Here is an 18,585-nt window from a genome sequence, read left to right on the forward strand (position 1 = left end):
CAACTAACCCCACATCCTTTAGACTAATGTTCCGATATTTTTCCTTCTTCTTCTTGCAGTTCCTCCTCAGATCAACGAGGATCTCACTAGCTCGGACACTGAAATCCGCGAGGGAGCAGACATGAGTCTCCGTTGTGTCGCCAAAGGTTCACCGGAGCCGGAGATCTCTTGGAGAAGGGAAGATGGGCAGGAGATTTCATTTGGTAGAAAGAAAGGTAAGGTCAAAAACAAAACAAAAAAAAAAAAAAAAGATTCTTAGACATTTCTACCCATATCTTACCTCCACTTTAAAAGCACATCTAGCTTTGGAGGATTTATATGTCTGTCTGTCTGTCCTATCTAATAGATTGCCGCTTTCTCTGTCTTTCCCATCTCTATTGCAGTGTCGTCAGTGAAGGGAAACTACCTCAATATCACCAAAGTCAGTCGTCTGCACATGGGAGCTTACCTCTGTATAGCTTCGAATAAGGTTCCTCCTTCTGTGAGCAAAAGGATTGTTCTTAGTGTCAATTGTAAGTAGAAATTTCCTTGGTTTAAATAAATATATTCTAGGAGATTAGGAAGTCATTTGTAGTTGGAATGTTTGCAAAAGATAGATTTAAGTTAAGCATGTAAGTCACACAGAATTCGATCCATTTAGATGTTGCATGATACTGGAATTCGCAGGAATTTATAGTGAATAAATTTATTTACTATAATATTTTAAATATCTAGAAACAAACTCGTTTGATATGAATTAATACAAAGTGCGAATTTAAATGAAAAGTTCATGTTTGATTAAATAATGAATAAATATAAGAAAGCTACCCAAGTTATCCACGCGCATGTCATCTTTCACGTATACAATAACTATTTAGAATTTATATATTTTTATATTTTTAATTTTTTATAATCATTTAATGTTTTATAATTATTTTATATTTTTATAATTATTTATGATAATTTTATAAATTATCCATAACATATAATAATAGACAAATTGAAGCCAATTTTTTATCCAATTCACTCCAATGTGGTTTAAAAATTAGCTTTTGGTAGAAACGAAAAGAACAGACGCATAGAAATATTAATTCGATACTGTTGATGTAAAATATTATTATTATCTTCATAATTCAACTGCACGTTTTGATTTATTCATTATTATCTACACTATTGGAACCGCAACTACTTTATATAAAAAAGCATTCGTGCAGTGTGATCACAATATTTAAAATCAAAGTATATGCACAAAACTGACTCTGGAATATCTTGTAGAATTCTTCACTTCATTACAATTTCTGCTCAGTAGTCTTCGCTTCTGAACCCCTAATGAGAAATAAGGGCTACTCACGCAACCATCGAAAGTTATGTAATGACCATATGGTAAGCAATACTTGTAATACAAGAATAAAGCTGTGGTTTTATCTTCTGAGAATGGCGTTAGAGTTCCTTTAATTCGATTAGCGACCTTAACTTCCAAAACGTTTCTAGAATATTTAGTGGAATAGCAAAAGGCAAATGTTCCGTGGGACATGAATTAATTTTTGTAGTCCCATAAAAGCAATTTTTGTGACCATATTGAGAATATTCGACGCTGTTTTATCACCCACCTGGCACCAGCAGATAGGTAATATATTTCTATGGCGTGATTGCACACGATTTTCATTTTTCATATGCAGAAACTGAAATCAAATATTCAATATTTATTACAGTAAATAAATATTTACTGAACAATATATATATATATATATATATCATCTTTTCATCTCCGTTATCTGTAGAGAACAGTGTAGGGATAAGGTGTTATTGAGCAATGAAAGCTCTGATTATGGCAGGAGGGTAACAGCAATAACCGAGCCTCAGTAAGAACTTCATTGCCATCCATTACCCTCCAGGGTTTCATCCATCACTCACATACCTTCTCAACCACAGACATTATTATGCAAGACGCTGCTGACTATAAGGGTGAAGCAAAATGCTTTTATAATCCCTGCTATTTGATAAGGATTGCTGTGTGAAGAAAAGTTTATGAGCTAAGTGCTCTGCCTGAGTGGGTGCGATTTAAAGATCTTCATTTGGAAGTAGGATGGCCTTGGGTCTCCTATATTTTGAGAAGTCTGTTTCATCATAATTTGCTGCTTGTTGCACTAATTCATTTGGATGTGAAGAGGATGCTGAGAAGAACTTTACTGCTGAAGACTGCAGGAAAGAGTAGATGTAGAGGATATTTGTATCCCGGTGGAGTTGGACATTTCTGACATACCATGGTGCGTTTAAGATCATGCGGAGACATTTGTTTTGGACTCTCTGTAGTTTGAGGATATTTGTACTTGAGGTGTGGCTTCAGGCTGGGGACGCATAAGTAATAATGGGTCGAATCATCAACTGATAAAGGAGTAGTTTTATTTTGGTATCCAGCTTGCTATTCCTATTGATAAGAGGGTAAAGCTGTGCAATGACTCTTGATGCTTTTGTACATGAGGCTTTTATATGTGAACTGAAGGTTAGTTTTCTGTCCAGCAGTACACCCAGATATTTGGCTTCTGCTTTCCAGGGAATCTTGGTATTAAATAGGAAGATATCATCTTTGGGGAATATTGAGTTTTTAGTGAAGAGTATGGCGATAGACATTATTATGAACTTTGTATTCGCCATTTTATCAATTAATATAAGGCGAATGGAATGGTGTATTGCAAATTGCTTTCTGTCTTTTGGCATTTTAACTAAAAAAAAAAAAAAAAGAAAGTTTGCAGCAAGATATATATGTAATATACTATATGATATATGTATTTTTTTATAAACTAACACAATTTACTCAACAAAGCCTATCAAACAGGCAGTGGAATATGTGAAAAACATCTCCAAACATCGTTTCATGATTCTTTCCCATTCTGTACTTGATTTTCCTCATTCAGCAATTTTCTGATATTCGTCAGTAATTCAAAATCCAGATGTATTTTATCTATGACATTGATCTCCGATAAAATATAATACAGACATATAAATAGATCTGAGGCGATAATAAAGAGGTATATAAATGCCATTATTGTATACCATATCTATCCTTTCTTATTATAGAAACTGTTCGGTTTATGTTTCGAATCGCATTGCTAAATTTTGTCATTAAAACTAACTGACTGATTTTAATGTAACTAAAATGATAAATTTTGGAAAAGATCTCAAATATTAGATTAGATCAAATATTCTGAAATTCTTTTTCTGATAGCAGCAATTTTGCATCGAACAATCACTGCTTCAAATTGAAACGCGTCCAAAAACATTATATCATAAACTTGCGCAGCAAAAAAAAAATCCATTGGAACAATAGAAGGAACTATCACTTATACACAAGAAAACTACATACATGTTTACACTAAAGTGCCATTACACATAGGGATAGCTACCTAGTAACGTGTTAGACCCCTCATGCATTCCTCCAGAGCTGTCTACAATTCGCTCCAGTTTGGCGGTGATGGGACATTCTGCTGAACAGTATCCCAAAGATTTTCGATGGGATTTAAATCCGGGCTTCTAGGTGGCCACTTCATTATTTCAAAGTCAACAGAATACTCCTGGAACCAAGCAGTTGCCTACCTGGACCTTTGAGATGAACAGTTGTCTTGCTGGTTGACGCCATCTCCATTGGGATGAGTGATGGACATAAATGGATACATGTTCGGCCATGAGTTTCACGTACCGGGATGCACTGAGAGACGTTGGTCACTGAAGACACCCCAGGCCATCACTGACCCACCATCAGTTTGTACAGTCTGGTTTGACATGCATGATCCATGGCTTCATGGGATTGGCGCCATATCCTCAGTCTCCCATCGGTGCTATGAAGTTTAAATCGCGATTCATCACTGAAGACTACACGTCGACAATGTTCAATCGTCCAGTTTCGATGTTTTTTAGCCCAGGCAAGGCGTTCAGCTCGGTGTCGTACCGATAGAAGTGGTACTGTCGTAGGTCGACGGCTCCCGAAGCCAAGACGTTGAAGTGAACGTTGCGCGTTCCTTGCACTGACTTTCCATCTGGAACCCTCATTCAGATGGGAGGTGATTTGAGATAATGTCCGGTCCCTATCGTTCCGTACGATGAGCGAGATGAGAGAAGCGCACGATCCTTCAAGACTGGCTTGTCATCTGCAGTTTGTCCGAGCGCGTGTATTTTTTTCCGGAATTTTCATATTCCCCAAACACTCTTGAAACTGTCTTAAGAGAAAATCCAAGTTCGTTAACAATTTCGGAGATCGAGTAACCCATCCGTCTGGCACCTACGATGGATGAAAAGTCTGTAAATCATATGTAAGCAACTCACACACAGAAATTGGCCGTTCAATTACTTTTGAACTTCCATATTTATTAATATTAGGATACCTTCCTTCATGAATGTCCTCAGATCATATCAAAAAGTATCATATTGAACCAGTCTATGAAATTATACGCTCTCTCTCTCTCTCTCTCTCTCTCCGCTCTGTTTTTGCTTCCCTTTCATATCCTCTCTTTCTCTACCTCAAACTCTCTCATTAAGTGCTTATTTCAGATTTTTGAATTACTAAAAATACTTGGTGTTAATTAATGTACGATGGTTTATTGCAGTCCCTCCTATGATCTGGATCCCCAACCAACTAGTAGGAGCCCCTTTAGGTACTGATGTTGTCCTTGATTGTAATCTGGAGTCCCATCCACGTTCAGTGACCTACTGGACAAGAGAAGGAGGAATCATGATCCTCTCCAACGCTAAATACGACAGCATGCTGCTCCCAACAGGCTTATACAAAGTACAGATGAGACTACGAGTCAGAAATCTCCGTCCTGAAGACTTTGGGTCTTACACTTGCGTGGCAAAAAATTCCCTTGGAGAAACAGAAGGAACTATCAGGTTATACGGTAAGAAAAGATATATATGTATAATCTGAAGTAATTACAGATCCATTAAGTTCACAAGCTACGTAGATTGGCTTTCGTAACCATAATTTAGGATAATGTTGTTTGTCTTATGCCTAAATATGTCATTCTAGCAGTTTTCTTAGATGCTGTGTTAAAAACATGAGTTTCCGGTAGGATAAATCAGACCACCTTGCTAAGAAAAGGGTAAACTAACGTTCCGCCATGAAAAATATTCATTTTAGTTCATCAGATTTTTAAAGAACTTTTTTTTTTCGAAAAATTACTCAGTGAAAAAAGTAGTGAGTGTGTGTTATGAACATGCGTGTGTTTCATAAGCCAATTATGAAAAACAGGTTTAAAAAAAAAAAAAAAAAGGTGACACTCTTAGGGAATTAGCTGATGATATTCTTTTTAATAATCAAACAATGCCAAAGGCATTGTATGAATAAAGCTCCCAGAGTTTAATGATATTCGCTTTTATTATTTTTTTGTCTTTAATTTACGCTTATTTGGACTTAAAAATCTGACTAATCTTTACTTATTAAAAAATTTAAAAATAATTTGTTTTTATGAGCAGTAGAAGGTATTGGACAAAGAGAATATGCAACTGCCTTAGGGCATCACTTGTTAAGGGTGTAGAGACTAAAGGCTGTCATCTCTTGCAAGACATTTAACCACTTAAGGCGAATCACGTGACAAAATTTCTCGTTTCACCTTTCGTACTCTGCATGTTCTGTCTTCATTCTTGATTAACTGTAGTGCATATATATATATATATATATATATATATATATATATATATAAACAATCAAAACAAGTCGCTTTGTTTATCACTAAATACAGTAAACAGACATTGAACATCTGTGTACTATATTTAGGAACAATTAGTGTAATTAGAGACAACTCGAACGACACACTTAATGGAAAAACACTCCTCCCTCGCAAGTTATGCTGCATGCATGTCAGACACAATAACCAATCACAGCCACTAGGTGCTATTGTTTCAGCGCTCACACTATCTCGCCTTCTGGGCAGTTTAAAACCACTAGAACGCTAAGAATTTAACCTGTTTGACTTCCGGTGATTCTATGAATAAATAAGGTCTGAAGTATTACATAATCTAATAAGTGAGTTCGTATGTCAACCAAAATCAAGCCTTGATTTCTATTTTTCAACACCAGTGTCATTTATGCTTTATTAACAGGTCGTGTTATGGGAACTCGGACGCTATCTGATTGAGAGTGTAACACTCCCCCCAATCAACAATTTGTGTGTGAAAATGTAAGGGTGGCGTGGAGGTTTGTATCATGAGTGTTGGTAGTAAATGATTATCATTATCTGCTGAGCACCATCCTCGTCCACTGTTTAATGGTGGTTTAATGCAGTATACGAGAATGGCTCGTATACTGCATTAAATATTTGTGACTGTTGAAAGTTCCACAGTTTGTGAGCCGCAGAACGATTCACATGCAACCATCTGACCACATCCACCTGACCAAAATCTCTTCAAAAACCTTTCAGGAAGTAGCTTATTTGCATATACCACAGACAGCGGCACTCATTTGTACACGATAACCAGTCTCAGCATCATTTTTTACATAATGTACCTGATTTCATATTTTTTCCCTTTTCTCCCCAAGTTATCCTATTTTAGTCTTTAGTCTATAACCGTTTTAAATTAAGTCTATAGCCTGCCGAGATTTAGTAGTTCATATACTTTTTTGCAATTATGACTGCAGTTATTCTGATGGACGTGCTTTGTACGAAACAAACAACCCAAGAGAAGAATACAGCGTCCATTTATTGCACTGACGATATCGTTTTATTAAGGATAAAATTATTATTATTAGATAATAATAATTTTGTAACTCTAATAATAATAATGTCATTATTATTATTAAAGTTATTTATTGAGAGCCTCCGTAACTCAGTCGTTATGGACGAAGCCCTTTGATCGGAAAGACCTGGGTTCGATTTCAGTCAGTGACGTGAGGAACCTTTATGTGCCCTTTTTCGACTAAAGGTGGGTTAGCCGCTCTCCTACGGAGGGAGGGGATTTTTGACCCAGAAATTCGGTTTTTCGTCCCCAGAAAAAGCAAAACTACCCCATGGACATGCCTGAACGCATGCGGGCTAACCACCCTATCCCCGAGACGGTTTGCGGTTGTAAGCATACAAAACCTCGACATCGTAAAAGGTAGAAGAGTAGGATTAAGGAAAAAAAATAGTTATTTATTAATTTTAATGGAGCTGTATGAGTCCCCTAGGAGTGGTCATAAGAGAATCCCTTAATCTTACTCAATTTCTGTAATAGTTTTTTTTCAGTGATTCATCCAATTTTATCATTCGCCTTTGAGAAAAATTTCGTCCTTCTTATCCATCCGAAAAACATTCAGAAACATTCGTAGCGTTATTCGTCATAGCCAATCGTTTAATGGTTTAGGAGTACTCCAATTGTAATCAAAATTCCTTAATGTATTCTTAGGAGTGAAATTCTTGGTGATAAAATACTTATAGCACTCCTAAACGATCACGAGTTAGGTGATGCTGAAGTGAGAATTATCAATCAAATAATACGAAATAAAACCGCTTTTGCGATAAAAACGCATGAATGAAAAATAAAACTTGTTATAAAATGGTTCTACAATAAATATTACTGCGATAAAGTGACTCTCTATACACATATACACATTAAAAGGGCTTAAAATATCTTCTTCTTCCCTTTACGTATTAGGCTTTCGTGGCCTATTACAATTCGAAACCAGAAATCCCACTGAATAGGTCGGTCAATCCTATTCTAGGAGTGTCCTATCTGTAGACGTGTGTGTGTGTGTGTGTATTCACGGGACGAGTCTACCCGTTCTGGGGGGACGAAAACCCGAGTTTCTTATTGAAAAAATCCTCTACCGGCTAACTCACCTTTAGTCGAAAGAGACCAGATAAAGGTTCCTCCTGACAGGAATCGAACCCAGGTCTTTTCGATCCTTTGATCGAAAAGACCTGGGTTCGATTCCTGTCACGGTCTATACTGACTGAGATCCGGAGGCTCTGACTTACAACTTAGATCTGCTATTACCTGCTCTGCAAAAAGTGCTTTTTCGCTATCCATATTTGCACATTATATAATATTTTAATAGTAAAAAACTTGATTTACATTGTTTTCATTTATCGAATTCGTCTCCTCTGTTACTATCACTGCATCTGGTGTGCGTGTGTGTGTGTGCACTTGAGGGGGGGGGGAGCTGGAATATTCCTTTATACTGATCTAAATTTATCACATTCCTGAACAGCATTCTCAAGAGTCATGACTGCTGATCAGTGTACAAAATGAGTATTTTATTTCTGCATTACTTAGAGTTGATAATATCTTCACTGTATTTTGATATAAACTACGCCTATTGAATACCATAGAGACGATGAATATCTAGGATAAACATACTTCAAAGATTTTATTCATGTCTCTGACAGACAGAGATCAATAAAGGGGGAGAAAAAGAACTTTGTATTTATTTCAGATTACTTTAAACACCAGTGTATATGTTAAGCATTCACTGTAGGAGAAGCGACAATCTTTTTACCAACTATTTACCTACCAAGCATCTGAACAGTATTCTCTTTTGTCGGACGACGTGACTTCGTTCCTTCCAAAAGAGTAACCGACTATATCAATTGTATTCTCTACTTTGCCTAATACGATGGTGAAAAGTCTCAATAGATGCTGTTGGTTTTCGCAACAATGTTGACTCTACGAGTTCGCTTACATTTGGGATGTAGTCTACTCGGTGTGTCATCTGTTTACCGAAGTTCGGAGGGGGGGGGGGTTTCCTCCCAATGTCTCATGCACTCATCTCTTAAACGTTTCCTCCCTGGAGATCATCCTTATAAATGTACCTGTCTTCCTCTCGCTAGAGTCTTATTGAATCACTGTTGACATCAAAGCGGAACTATTTTCTCCAACCTCGCTAGGCCCACCTGCGTGTGGGTGAATCCATAAGGTTTGAGTACAGGAAAAGCAGGAGTGGAATCTTTCTGCTTGTTATTGGCCTTTCAAAAAATGGGGTGCTACTTAAGGGAATTGGAAAGAAAAGAGGGGACTTAGCCGCCTGGAAAGCTATCGGATGCTGGTTAATGACGGTTATAAAGTTGGCTTCCTTCTCCCCCACTTGGGTATTCCCCTCAGAATACAGAGACGGGATAGTACTCTAGGGAAGGCATCAAATTTCGTTGCTCTCCTATTTGGTAGAGCATAACCATATATCAAGACACTGTCTGTAGACAGTCCATTTCTTTTATACAATTCGCTAGAACCTGCTCATGAAATAAATATTGGTAAAACCTCTTGTATGACTGACTCTGAGTCACATTTGTTTTCATCTGGTATTACTTAATAGAACAAACGAAATAGAGTTGAGTTCAATACGAGATCAACTATTTTTATTCTGATGCCCTGTTCTGTAGTAATTTAACAAGACAAATTTTTGTGTACTTTTATGTCCCTTTTTCGGGATCATAAGAGCCAGTATTTACACTAGAACATTCCAATGCGATGCCATAAAGTCTTCTTTCATTTGTTGTGCACAATTTTATTTTTTTCCATTCTCTGGTTTTTCTCATTGCAGTATTCTAATAATGTGGAGAGTCAGTGTATACATCATGGGTTGTGTCATTGACGAGTACTTTTTCACTAGTGACTTATCAAAGTTGGGAATCGTTCTATGGGTGATTTCGACGATTCCGTGGTCATAATCGTGATGATATTTTTTTTTCTAAATCACATTACCCTATCTCACTCACATTAGGAACTCAATATTACTCTTCACTATCTCTAAAAAATAAGAATTTAACTGCATCTGAGTGAAATTTAATCTTTGACAGCTGTTCCAACTTGTCTTAAACACCTCAGAATGCGATAATGAAGAAAATTAGTCGATATTTTTTGAATTCGTAAAAAAAAAAAAAAAAAAAATTGTTATTACGAATCAAGCTAATAAATGATACTAACAATGCACAAGAAACTGCATATTTCACATGAATATCGTTTTCTTAGCAGTTTTTAGATAATCGTATTTTAAAAAAATCTGATTTTTTTGAACTGTATTCACAGGTGACAATTTTCTTTTTATCTTTAAAATGATGATTTTTATTTCTGAATTTTTATAAATATTTCTAATAATTTCTTTTACAGAAATTCCTCCTCCATCTTCCACTTCAGCTTCCCAAGGTCCCGAAGCCTTTCGGGCAAAATCCGAAAAACTACGTAATGGATATCCACAGAACGCCCTCTCGCGGCCAGAAGAAAGAGGCAAGTGAATATAAAATGATTGAAATATAAATATTTATAAAGAGTTCTGAGTATAAATTATGGTATTGTTACTTATTAAGTATATTTCTAAAAAAATATAAACTTTTTATTGATGTTAAATCTATATTATATATTTTATAAAATATAAAAGTAAAATTTTATAAAGTATTACACAAGAATTGTTATTTTGATGGCAGAAGATATTTAAACTTCTCAATTAATGTCGTATAGCTGTCAGGTGAGTATTTTTATTTATTATTCTTTCTCTATATATTGGAAACAAACATGTTAGATATAGCAATGTTAATGGCAATATGTTTAATTATACAATGAAGAAATAAATACGTTACGCTGTTCTGCCTGAACTCATGATATTACTTTAGAAAACACATAATTTTCAGACTGGATTACTAATTAACTGACAATGATTCTCGCTATAGAAGTCAATTAACAATGGGATAAGATTTTTTGATGGTTCACCTCAGTCCAACCAGTTTGCTGTTCTCAAAAATTTAAAACTATCTTCTCTCCTATAGATGCGTCTTTTAAATATTTCATTAATCTCCCTTAAATAATTATGAAATTGTTTATAATTCATTTTTATAGTTGCATGTATAATTAAATGTTAATCTGTTCATTTTAATAAAAACATAAGATTGTTTAATTTTATTTATTAAGGTAAATCTAATATATTTCTAATTATAAGTATATTAGGATATCTTGTATATATTTGTGCGTTTCTTAGGTTGTTCCACCGTCTGAAATCTTTTTCTCTTCTATTCAGGGCATCAAAATATCATTTATTATTATTATTCATAACAAAAAATGTTTAAAAAATATTCTTTTATCATTCAAGATCATAAAATAAGCATTTGACAGATTTTTAACGGAAGAGTTAACAAACACCAGCAGAATATATATAACAGCGTATTTGTTGTGTCCTTAGAAATAAAAATTATAACATAGATGTGGATATTCACGTTAAAATATAAAATACGACAAAGTGCAAAGCTAGTTATCTTTCTGTTCTCGTTTTTCCCATGTTTTCTAAGCCTTAAATAAATGGCAGATGCCGCCTGTGAAAAGAGTCAGAAATTCCATATGGAAAATAACACACATAACACACAAGAAAGGATTTTTACCTCAATTTCAACGAAATGATACTTGAAATAAATCACTTTTTAGCCTTTTTTTGTGGAAGTTAGTGATAACTGAGCTCTGATGTTATAGATGAAAGTTAAGTGTGCTTGAAGGCGCTAAATAATAAGAGCGATGTTCCTAATTCTAACTGATATTTATTTGTATGTATGTGTGTGTGTGTGTGTCTTCTGTAGTCGGTATATATATATATATATATATAAGTTATCGCGAAATATGAGTCAAACTTCCTTTAAATTATTTAGGTTATTCGCCAACTGCCTGAAGCAAATTCAAATCGATTGAATAACTCGTGCACGAAACATGAGAACTGGTCTTTGCCAAGAGAGAGAGTTTTCTCTTCATCACTAACTGCAGGAAGGCAATTTTAAACATGGTTTAATACGAACGAAAATCTCTACAAGTGACGAACGAGTTACACAGCGTACTAGCACTAACGCATGTGCAAAAGACGATACGAAGCCTTGACAACTGTGCTGGCGTTCGTAATATGTTGGGGACATCATCTCTCACGCTACTTTGAGTTCAAATGAATGGTGGAGAAGGTCATGAAAGGCCTAATAGCCCTCCCGAATTAGGAATGCTTCTCTGAACTACAAGCACTTACAAAGGCATTTACGTGCTAATTTTCTGTTTCCAGTAGCAACCTGCGAGATTCAGCAAACAATAAACTCTTGTACTAAATGCACAACCGAGAATGAGATTAGCTTGATGTAGATGTCTCCACCGGCGTTTTCTTAACAGAGCTAGTTTACCTAGTAGTGTTAAATATAAGTGGTTTACTCCCTGAGGCATTCCTTTGAACTAGAAATTAATTCTTTCTAAGTTAATATAACTTATTTATCGTTATTATCTATAAAATTATACTGCAAAAGTTTGATTTCTATGAAATCTGTAAAGTATTTGAAAAATACTTTCAGATTCTTTTTTTAAAATAGAATACTTTTCTGAAACCATAAATTAATAAAATTAGTAAATTATAAATTCAAACATTAACTTGTGCAAATGATTTCAATTTTATTGTTGTTATGTTTAATCTGATGTTATTGATTTTTCCAGCGCTGGATTATTTCTGACACTTTAGATTGGATACTGAGATTTAGGGAAACGATGGTTTGGATAAATATAAATGTGTTAAATGTGATGGAAAATATTCTTTGTGATGCATAATACGGATTCTTTTTTTGTTGCTAATTCAGTTTAAAAACTAGAATTCCCTAAGAAATTAGTTTTCAGCAGTTGTCGTGTGGGATTCCCTCTCCCCCATTTTCCTCATCCGTCCCTTAGGACTACAATCACATCACATTTTTTTTCAGTCTATATCAAAATTAAAAAGTAAATTTCGTAATATGCGTTTCTATAATTTTTGAATAAATCGTTAGAAACATTTACCAAGTATATTTTATTAAAGAGAATAATTTAATTATAAAACCGATAAATTTAATGTGTGTGCGTGTGTGTGTGTCAAATAATACTCCATGCCCCAGGTTTTGCATCCATTTTAACGCGATGTTCAAGATCGTCTTCACCCCCCTTTCGGCACGTAAAACAAAAAGCTGTTTTTCCCTAGAAAAAGTAAATTGAGCTTTCACTGTATTCAGTGCAAACTTTTGTTTTAAAAACATAATCACTATTGTCACGGTTTTCTTCTCCAAACAAAAGAGTTTGTTACAGTAACAAATGTAATTTACAGATTTTAAGAGCGTGATAACACATCATTTGGCGTGCGACTATATACTGCGGGTTCATCGATGACTGCTGTCTGCTATGCCCATCATCTAATCTGATGGATATAGCAGACTACAGATAACAATAGGAAGAGCCTTCCTTGTCTTTCCATCACTCTATCTTTTATGGATCTACTTTCAATTCAAGTAAAAGATAATTCTAGCGAAGAGTGACTATGCAATAAAAGACACTTATGGACTATAACGAATATATTCCATAACTTATCTAGTAGACAGCATCTTTACCAAAGACGGTTGCAGTAAATGACCTGATGTTCGAATAAATGTATTTTAACCTTTAGAAGAGACACACGACAATGAATGTGAAGCCCACTTCAAGTATAAGTAATGGGCAAACAATTTCCTTAAAATAATATGAGGCAATACAAAATAATCCTGAATATGTACATATTCAGGATTATGTTGTATTGAGTAGACATCAATTTGGAAATTAATAATTTCACAGGCGATCAGAAGTTTACTATATTACAAATCTTAGTGACGAGTCGACTAAATATTGAACTCTTCAAATTATGAGAACTCCATTCAACATTACGGCTGTTTTTTCTTTGAATGCATGTCTTTAACTGAGTCATCATACTCTGTTTATAACTGGTTCTCGTCCAAAAGAACAAAGAAGAAATTCCAGAAATAACTCAGTATTTAAATTTTAAAAGTTACACCAAATAAAATTGTTTAATTATATTTTAATTAATTATTACAAAATGTCATTGTAAGTAAATGAACAATTGTGCTAAATCATTTAATATTTTACTCCGAACTCCTTTAACAGCCCTATACTCTCCGATGGAAATTCTCGAAAAAAATAAAGGAAAACGAACATGATGATGATGATAATAATGATAATTAACAGATGATTATGGACAAATTTTGTTGTCAAATTTTGCGGATTTTTTTATTTATTTAATTTTTCTTGTGTGTGTGGGGGGGAGGGTTGAGAACCATATATTTTGTTCACAATACATACATGTTAGTGATAAACTCGCAAAATAATATCATAAAATACCCTACAATACTAAATAATCAATATATATATTCTGTGAGTTCAGGTTTCTCATCATTGGCCTTTTGGGAATTAAAGTGACGCTGAGATTCAGTAGAGAGAGAGAGAGAGATAAAAAGATAGTGTGAGATAGTGATCATCGTCATCCACATCATCTTAGGTGTCATCTTCATATTGAAGTTCGCAATTATGGATCTATCCATTATACAACACTGGGGTGCACAGGGGTCTCAAGTGCCAAATGCAGGGGAAAAGCTTCCTATATATTTTGACTAGATTTGTAGATTCGTGTGTGTTCACAGGGCCGGTTTCCCTGTTCTGAGAGACGAAAAACCTGAGTTTCCGGGAGAAAAAAAAATCCTTTGCCTCCGTATGAGACCAGATAAAGATCATTCAGATCAAAGGGCTTCGTACCGGCTAAGCTACGGAGGCTCATGAAATAAATATAGAGGAGAGAAAGAGACCTAAGTTGACCAGTTGTATCTGTTGCCCCCACCAGGTAATTATAAAAGGCGTTTGACTTTTCACTCATTGAAGGAAAAATCCCAAAAAGGGGAAGAACACTAAAATTCTAACAAGAGCAAACAGATAAAAAAATATTTAAAAATTACTATAAAAATCGTATAAGCCTGTAGAACCTAATAAACGGATAAAAACAAGTGAACAAATCGGGAGGCCTGGCCTATGAGATACCGCGCTAAAAGGCTCAGGAGTGTCTTCCCAGCCCAAATTTGTTCAGGACACCCCTCCCCCATCCCACACACACACACATTGGAATAAAATGAAATTACACTAAAATAACAAAATTAATAAAATCCGAGTTTAAAAGGTCGTAAAAACAATCATGTTAGAAATATATGCACACTTGAATTCTCCCCTGTGTAATCTAACATATGGTTGTGGCCTACACCATCTCCTTAGGAATCGTCCTTCGCCCAAGAGGCATCTTTCTTGCTCCAGAAATCGAAAGAGATAGGCGGAGAAGCAGTTCCTAATTCGATGATAGATTCTATCTTCCTCAATGAGGAGATGTTTTTACTTATTTTCCATATGTGATATTTTATAACATTGATGAGAAAAATTGATTTTTTTTTTCCCTCATCGGTGGGGAAAACTTCAACAGTACCACCTCAGAGAAAGTGAGCAACGAGAACCTAAGCACTTCAGCCAGCCTTCGCCAAATGCTCTGCACTGATAGAAGAGGTGTCCTACAGTTTCAGTCGCATGGGGGTAACAAAGTCAGGGTGATATTGCGATTTCACTGGTTTCACTGGGAGTCAGCGATTCTCCAAGCCAAAACGAAAAGGTTGTCCCAAGCTGTTATATATATATATATATATATATATGTTAAAGATACCAAGTAATTTGGTCCTGCACTACCTGTGGGATCAGTTAGACTTGCATCAATTGCAGGCGCAAACTTGACTTTTAGTCTGTTTGTTTACTTGGGAAATGGAGTAAAACCAGGTTTTAAAATTACTTGGTATCTTTAACATATTTATACCCAAGGTAAAAATACTTCCTACATATATATATATATATATATATATATATATATATATATATATATATTCGTAAAGAGCACCTCTTCGTTTGGGCTAAGCTGAAGCACCCGAACCCCATCTGTAACAAATCTTTTTAGTGTTTTACATATTGTGTCGTACCACTCTGACACCATCTCTGCACATGGTCCAGCTTGGCCAGTGGTCCCAAAACAGTGTAGGAAATATCTAGTATATGAAGTATTTAATTAGATTGTCAGATGGGGGATTTTATGCCAATGCTTTCCATATGGTTCGAACAGTGTTAGTGAAATAGGAATATTTCAAGATGGGCAGGGCAAGCCCCCTCCTTGAGTTTGTGGGAAGCTCTGCATATCTCGTGTTTTCTGTTGCTCCAGAAGAAGTCGATGAACCGCCTGTAAATAACTTTATCTTCTGCGTATGTGATGTTTATTAAGTTGATTGTGTGTGTAGCAGCATTAAGGTAATGATGGTTTTGATGACTGTTGCTTTACGATTCAAGTATAAATAATTTGGTTTAAAAGGGTTGAGTTCGTCATGACAGGAATTTGGCAATTTTTGTGTTGGTAATACAGGGCTCACAAGGAAGAGAATTCCTAATATTGTTAATGCTGTCAAACCATACGGAAGATTAGGAGGGCCGAATTTTGCAAAAATTTTGATTTTCGTTTTGTCTGAGTTTGCGCGAAGACCACTGAGCGCGTTAAACTCTCGTAATATGTCGAAGAAAATATAAATCGAATTGGAATCCCGAAGAGTTCCAACAGTATCATCGGCATACACGACAGTGTTGCCCTGTTTGGAGCCCTATGGGCAGCGGTATTCCTCTCACTGCGTGAGAGTCGTCAATTTTATTTAAAAAAAGATTCTAGTACTAGAGAAAAAAGAAGGGGACTCAGGGGTAAGCCTTGCCGAACCTCTCTGCATACGGGAATGGATTCAGCGAGGAATCCTTTTATGGCAATAGATGTTTTTGTTCTATTGTAGATGGTTTTAATTATATCCCTTACGCAAGAAGCCACACCCATTTTCTCTAGGATAGAGCGCAGCAAATTGTGCTTTGCACTATCGAAAACGTTTTCCAAATCCGCTGGCACGAGTGGGAGTTCTTTGCTCGTCACGATGGGAATAAGATATCTTATCAGAAGTTGAGTGCCATCGACTTACCCGGAACTCCGTACACTTGAGTGTGGGTAAGTACATTTCCCATGCGCAATTTCAGAACGATTACACACCACTTTTGTGAATAGCTTGTAATCCGTATTGGTCAAGGAAATGTGCCTCCAGCTACCCACACTATTCAAGTTGCTCCCTTTTTTGGAAGGAAAAATCGTGTACCCAGTAGCAAAGTCAGCAGGCACGTGTCCGATAGATAAAAACGTATTCAAAATCGAGAGCAGAATAGGCAAGATTAAATTCCAGAGAGACCGATAAAACTGAACACTTAGTCCATCTAGACCGGGGAGTTAAAGTCGTCTGTCACACCGGGCGTCATTGGAATAGGCTCTCGAATAATGATTCAAAAATTGCTGCAAGATATCTCCCGTGGTCTTGAAAGTTTGACCGCTAACTTGGATTTGCCAATTGTTTTCTCGTCATATGCTGCGATGCGCTGCCGATTGTAAAACGCGGCCGAGGGTGTTTCCGCATAATGGAGGAACAACCTAACGCGGAAATCAAGCTTGGCCACTTTTGTTCGTCAATATGCCTCTAGCTCGATTTCTACATCTTTAATTAGGGAATCGCTGGGAATACCGTTTCTCTGATTCGCACGGTACCACCCTAATTCTTTTAACAGATCTCTCATTGTTTTCTTTCTCTAGGGCAATTTTGAAAGCTGTTTTAAATCGTTTTTAAAGGTGGTCCATGCGTCTCAGTCCCAGTAAGTGTTCTTTCATTTGTCGCATAGCTGTTGTGAATCCCCGTTTTACATTTTTGGGAAGTTTGGAGGAACTTTCCAAGGTCCTTTGGATGTGTCAACGACCTCCGGTAGTTGGATAGTTAACAGAACCATTTGATAGTTCATTTTATGTCACTGAACTGCCAACCACGACATGCATTAAGTGGGTCTAAATTGCTGGAAATGTAAATGCGGTCGCGTTTCACTGAGACACCTCTTGGCGACCATGTGACACAGACTCTTTATGGATGATGCCTCCTCCAGATGTCAATGAGGTCGACATTATCACAGCGGAGTTCACTTCCCTAGAGCCACCAGTACCAGAATTGTTGTTACCGCCAGCCTTCTCATATCATGTGTCTGCGATAGTTCCAGCCCCTCCCCCGATGATATCTTGAACCCCGTAAAAATAGGATTCTAGGGATATGAAGAACCTACATCGCTGGTGGATATTATTAAGGGGATACACGGTGAGGAGGCGGATGGCTCTACCCCTAAACTTCCAGTCTATGAAACCAGACGTCCTGTCATCTTTTTGAACATTGAAAAATCAACCTAGAATAGGCTGACGAAGAAGGATTCCCACTTCCCTCGTGCATCCTCTCCAAAACCCAGACGTTTCTGGTAAAGTTTTCGATATCCAGAACTGGTAACATATACGAGGGTGGTCTAAAATGTTCTCGACTTCGACCATAGATGGCAACACTATCGGCAAGATTTTTTTTCTGAGTTGGTACATCTGTCATAAGTATCGGTGTGAAATTGCAAGTCATTCTATCAAGTACTTTGTTTTATACAGCTGTCTGAAGCAAACGTGTTGTCTGTACCCCTTGAAATGGAGAAAATTGAGTATCGCGTTATAATTTTTTTTGTAAAAGAAGGTTTAACGCCAAATGAAATTCATTCGAAGTTCATAAAAGTTAATGGGCACTCTTCTCCTTCGTTTTTGACAATTAAGAAATGGGCTGCCGAGTTTAAAGGTGCCGTAACAACCTTGAAGATGATCCACGTGAAGGATGTCCAAAAAGTGTAACAACACCAGAAATCATTGATCAAAGTGCACGATGTTACTGGATGACC

General features: G+C 36.2%; 1 protein-coding gene across 1 annotated transcript in view; it reads left to right on the forward strand.

The window, feature by feature from the left end:
* LOC150107688 (lachesin-like) overlaps positions 1-18,585 on the forward strand; it is a 124,695-nt gene that overhangs the window by 90,083 nt on the left and 16,027 nt on the right. Inside the window, exons 4-7 of the mRNA XM_090391467.1 lie at positions 60-215; positions 384-512; positions 4,581-4,871; positions 10,057-10,173. Coding sequence (XP_090247593.1) covers positions 60-215; positions 384-512; positions 4,581-4,871; positions 10,057-10,173 — 693 coding nt within the window. The remainder of the gene's footprint in view (positions 1-59; positions 216-383; positions 513-4,580; positions 4,872-10,056; positions 10,174-18,585) is intronic.

This window comes from Typopeltis vanoorti, chromosome 4 (genome assembly GCF_054136105.1).
Source record: "Typopeltis vanoorti isolate ZY-2024b chromosome 4, IOZ_Tvanoo_1.0, whole genome shotgun sequence".
NCBI classification, from domain to species: domain Eukaryota; kingdom Metazoa; phylum Arthropoda; class Arachnida; order Uropygi; family Thelyphonidae; genus Typopeltis; species Typopeltis vanoorti.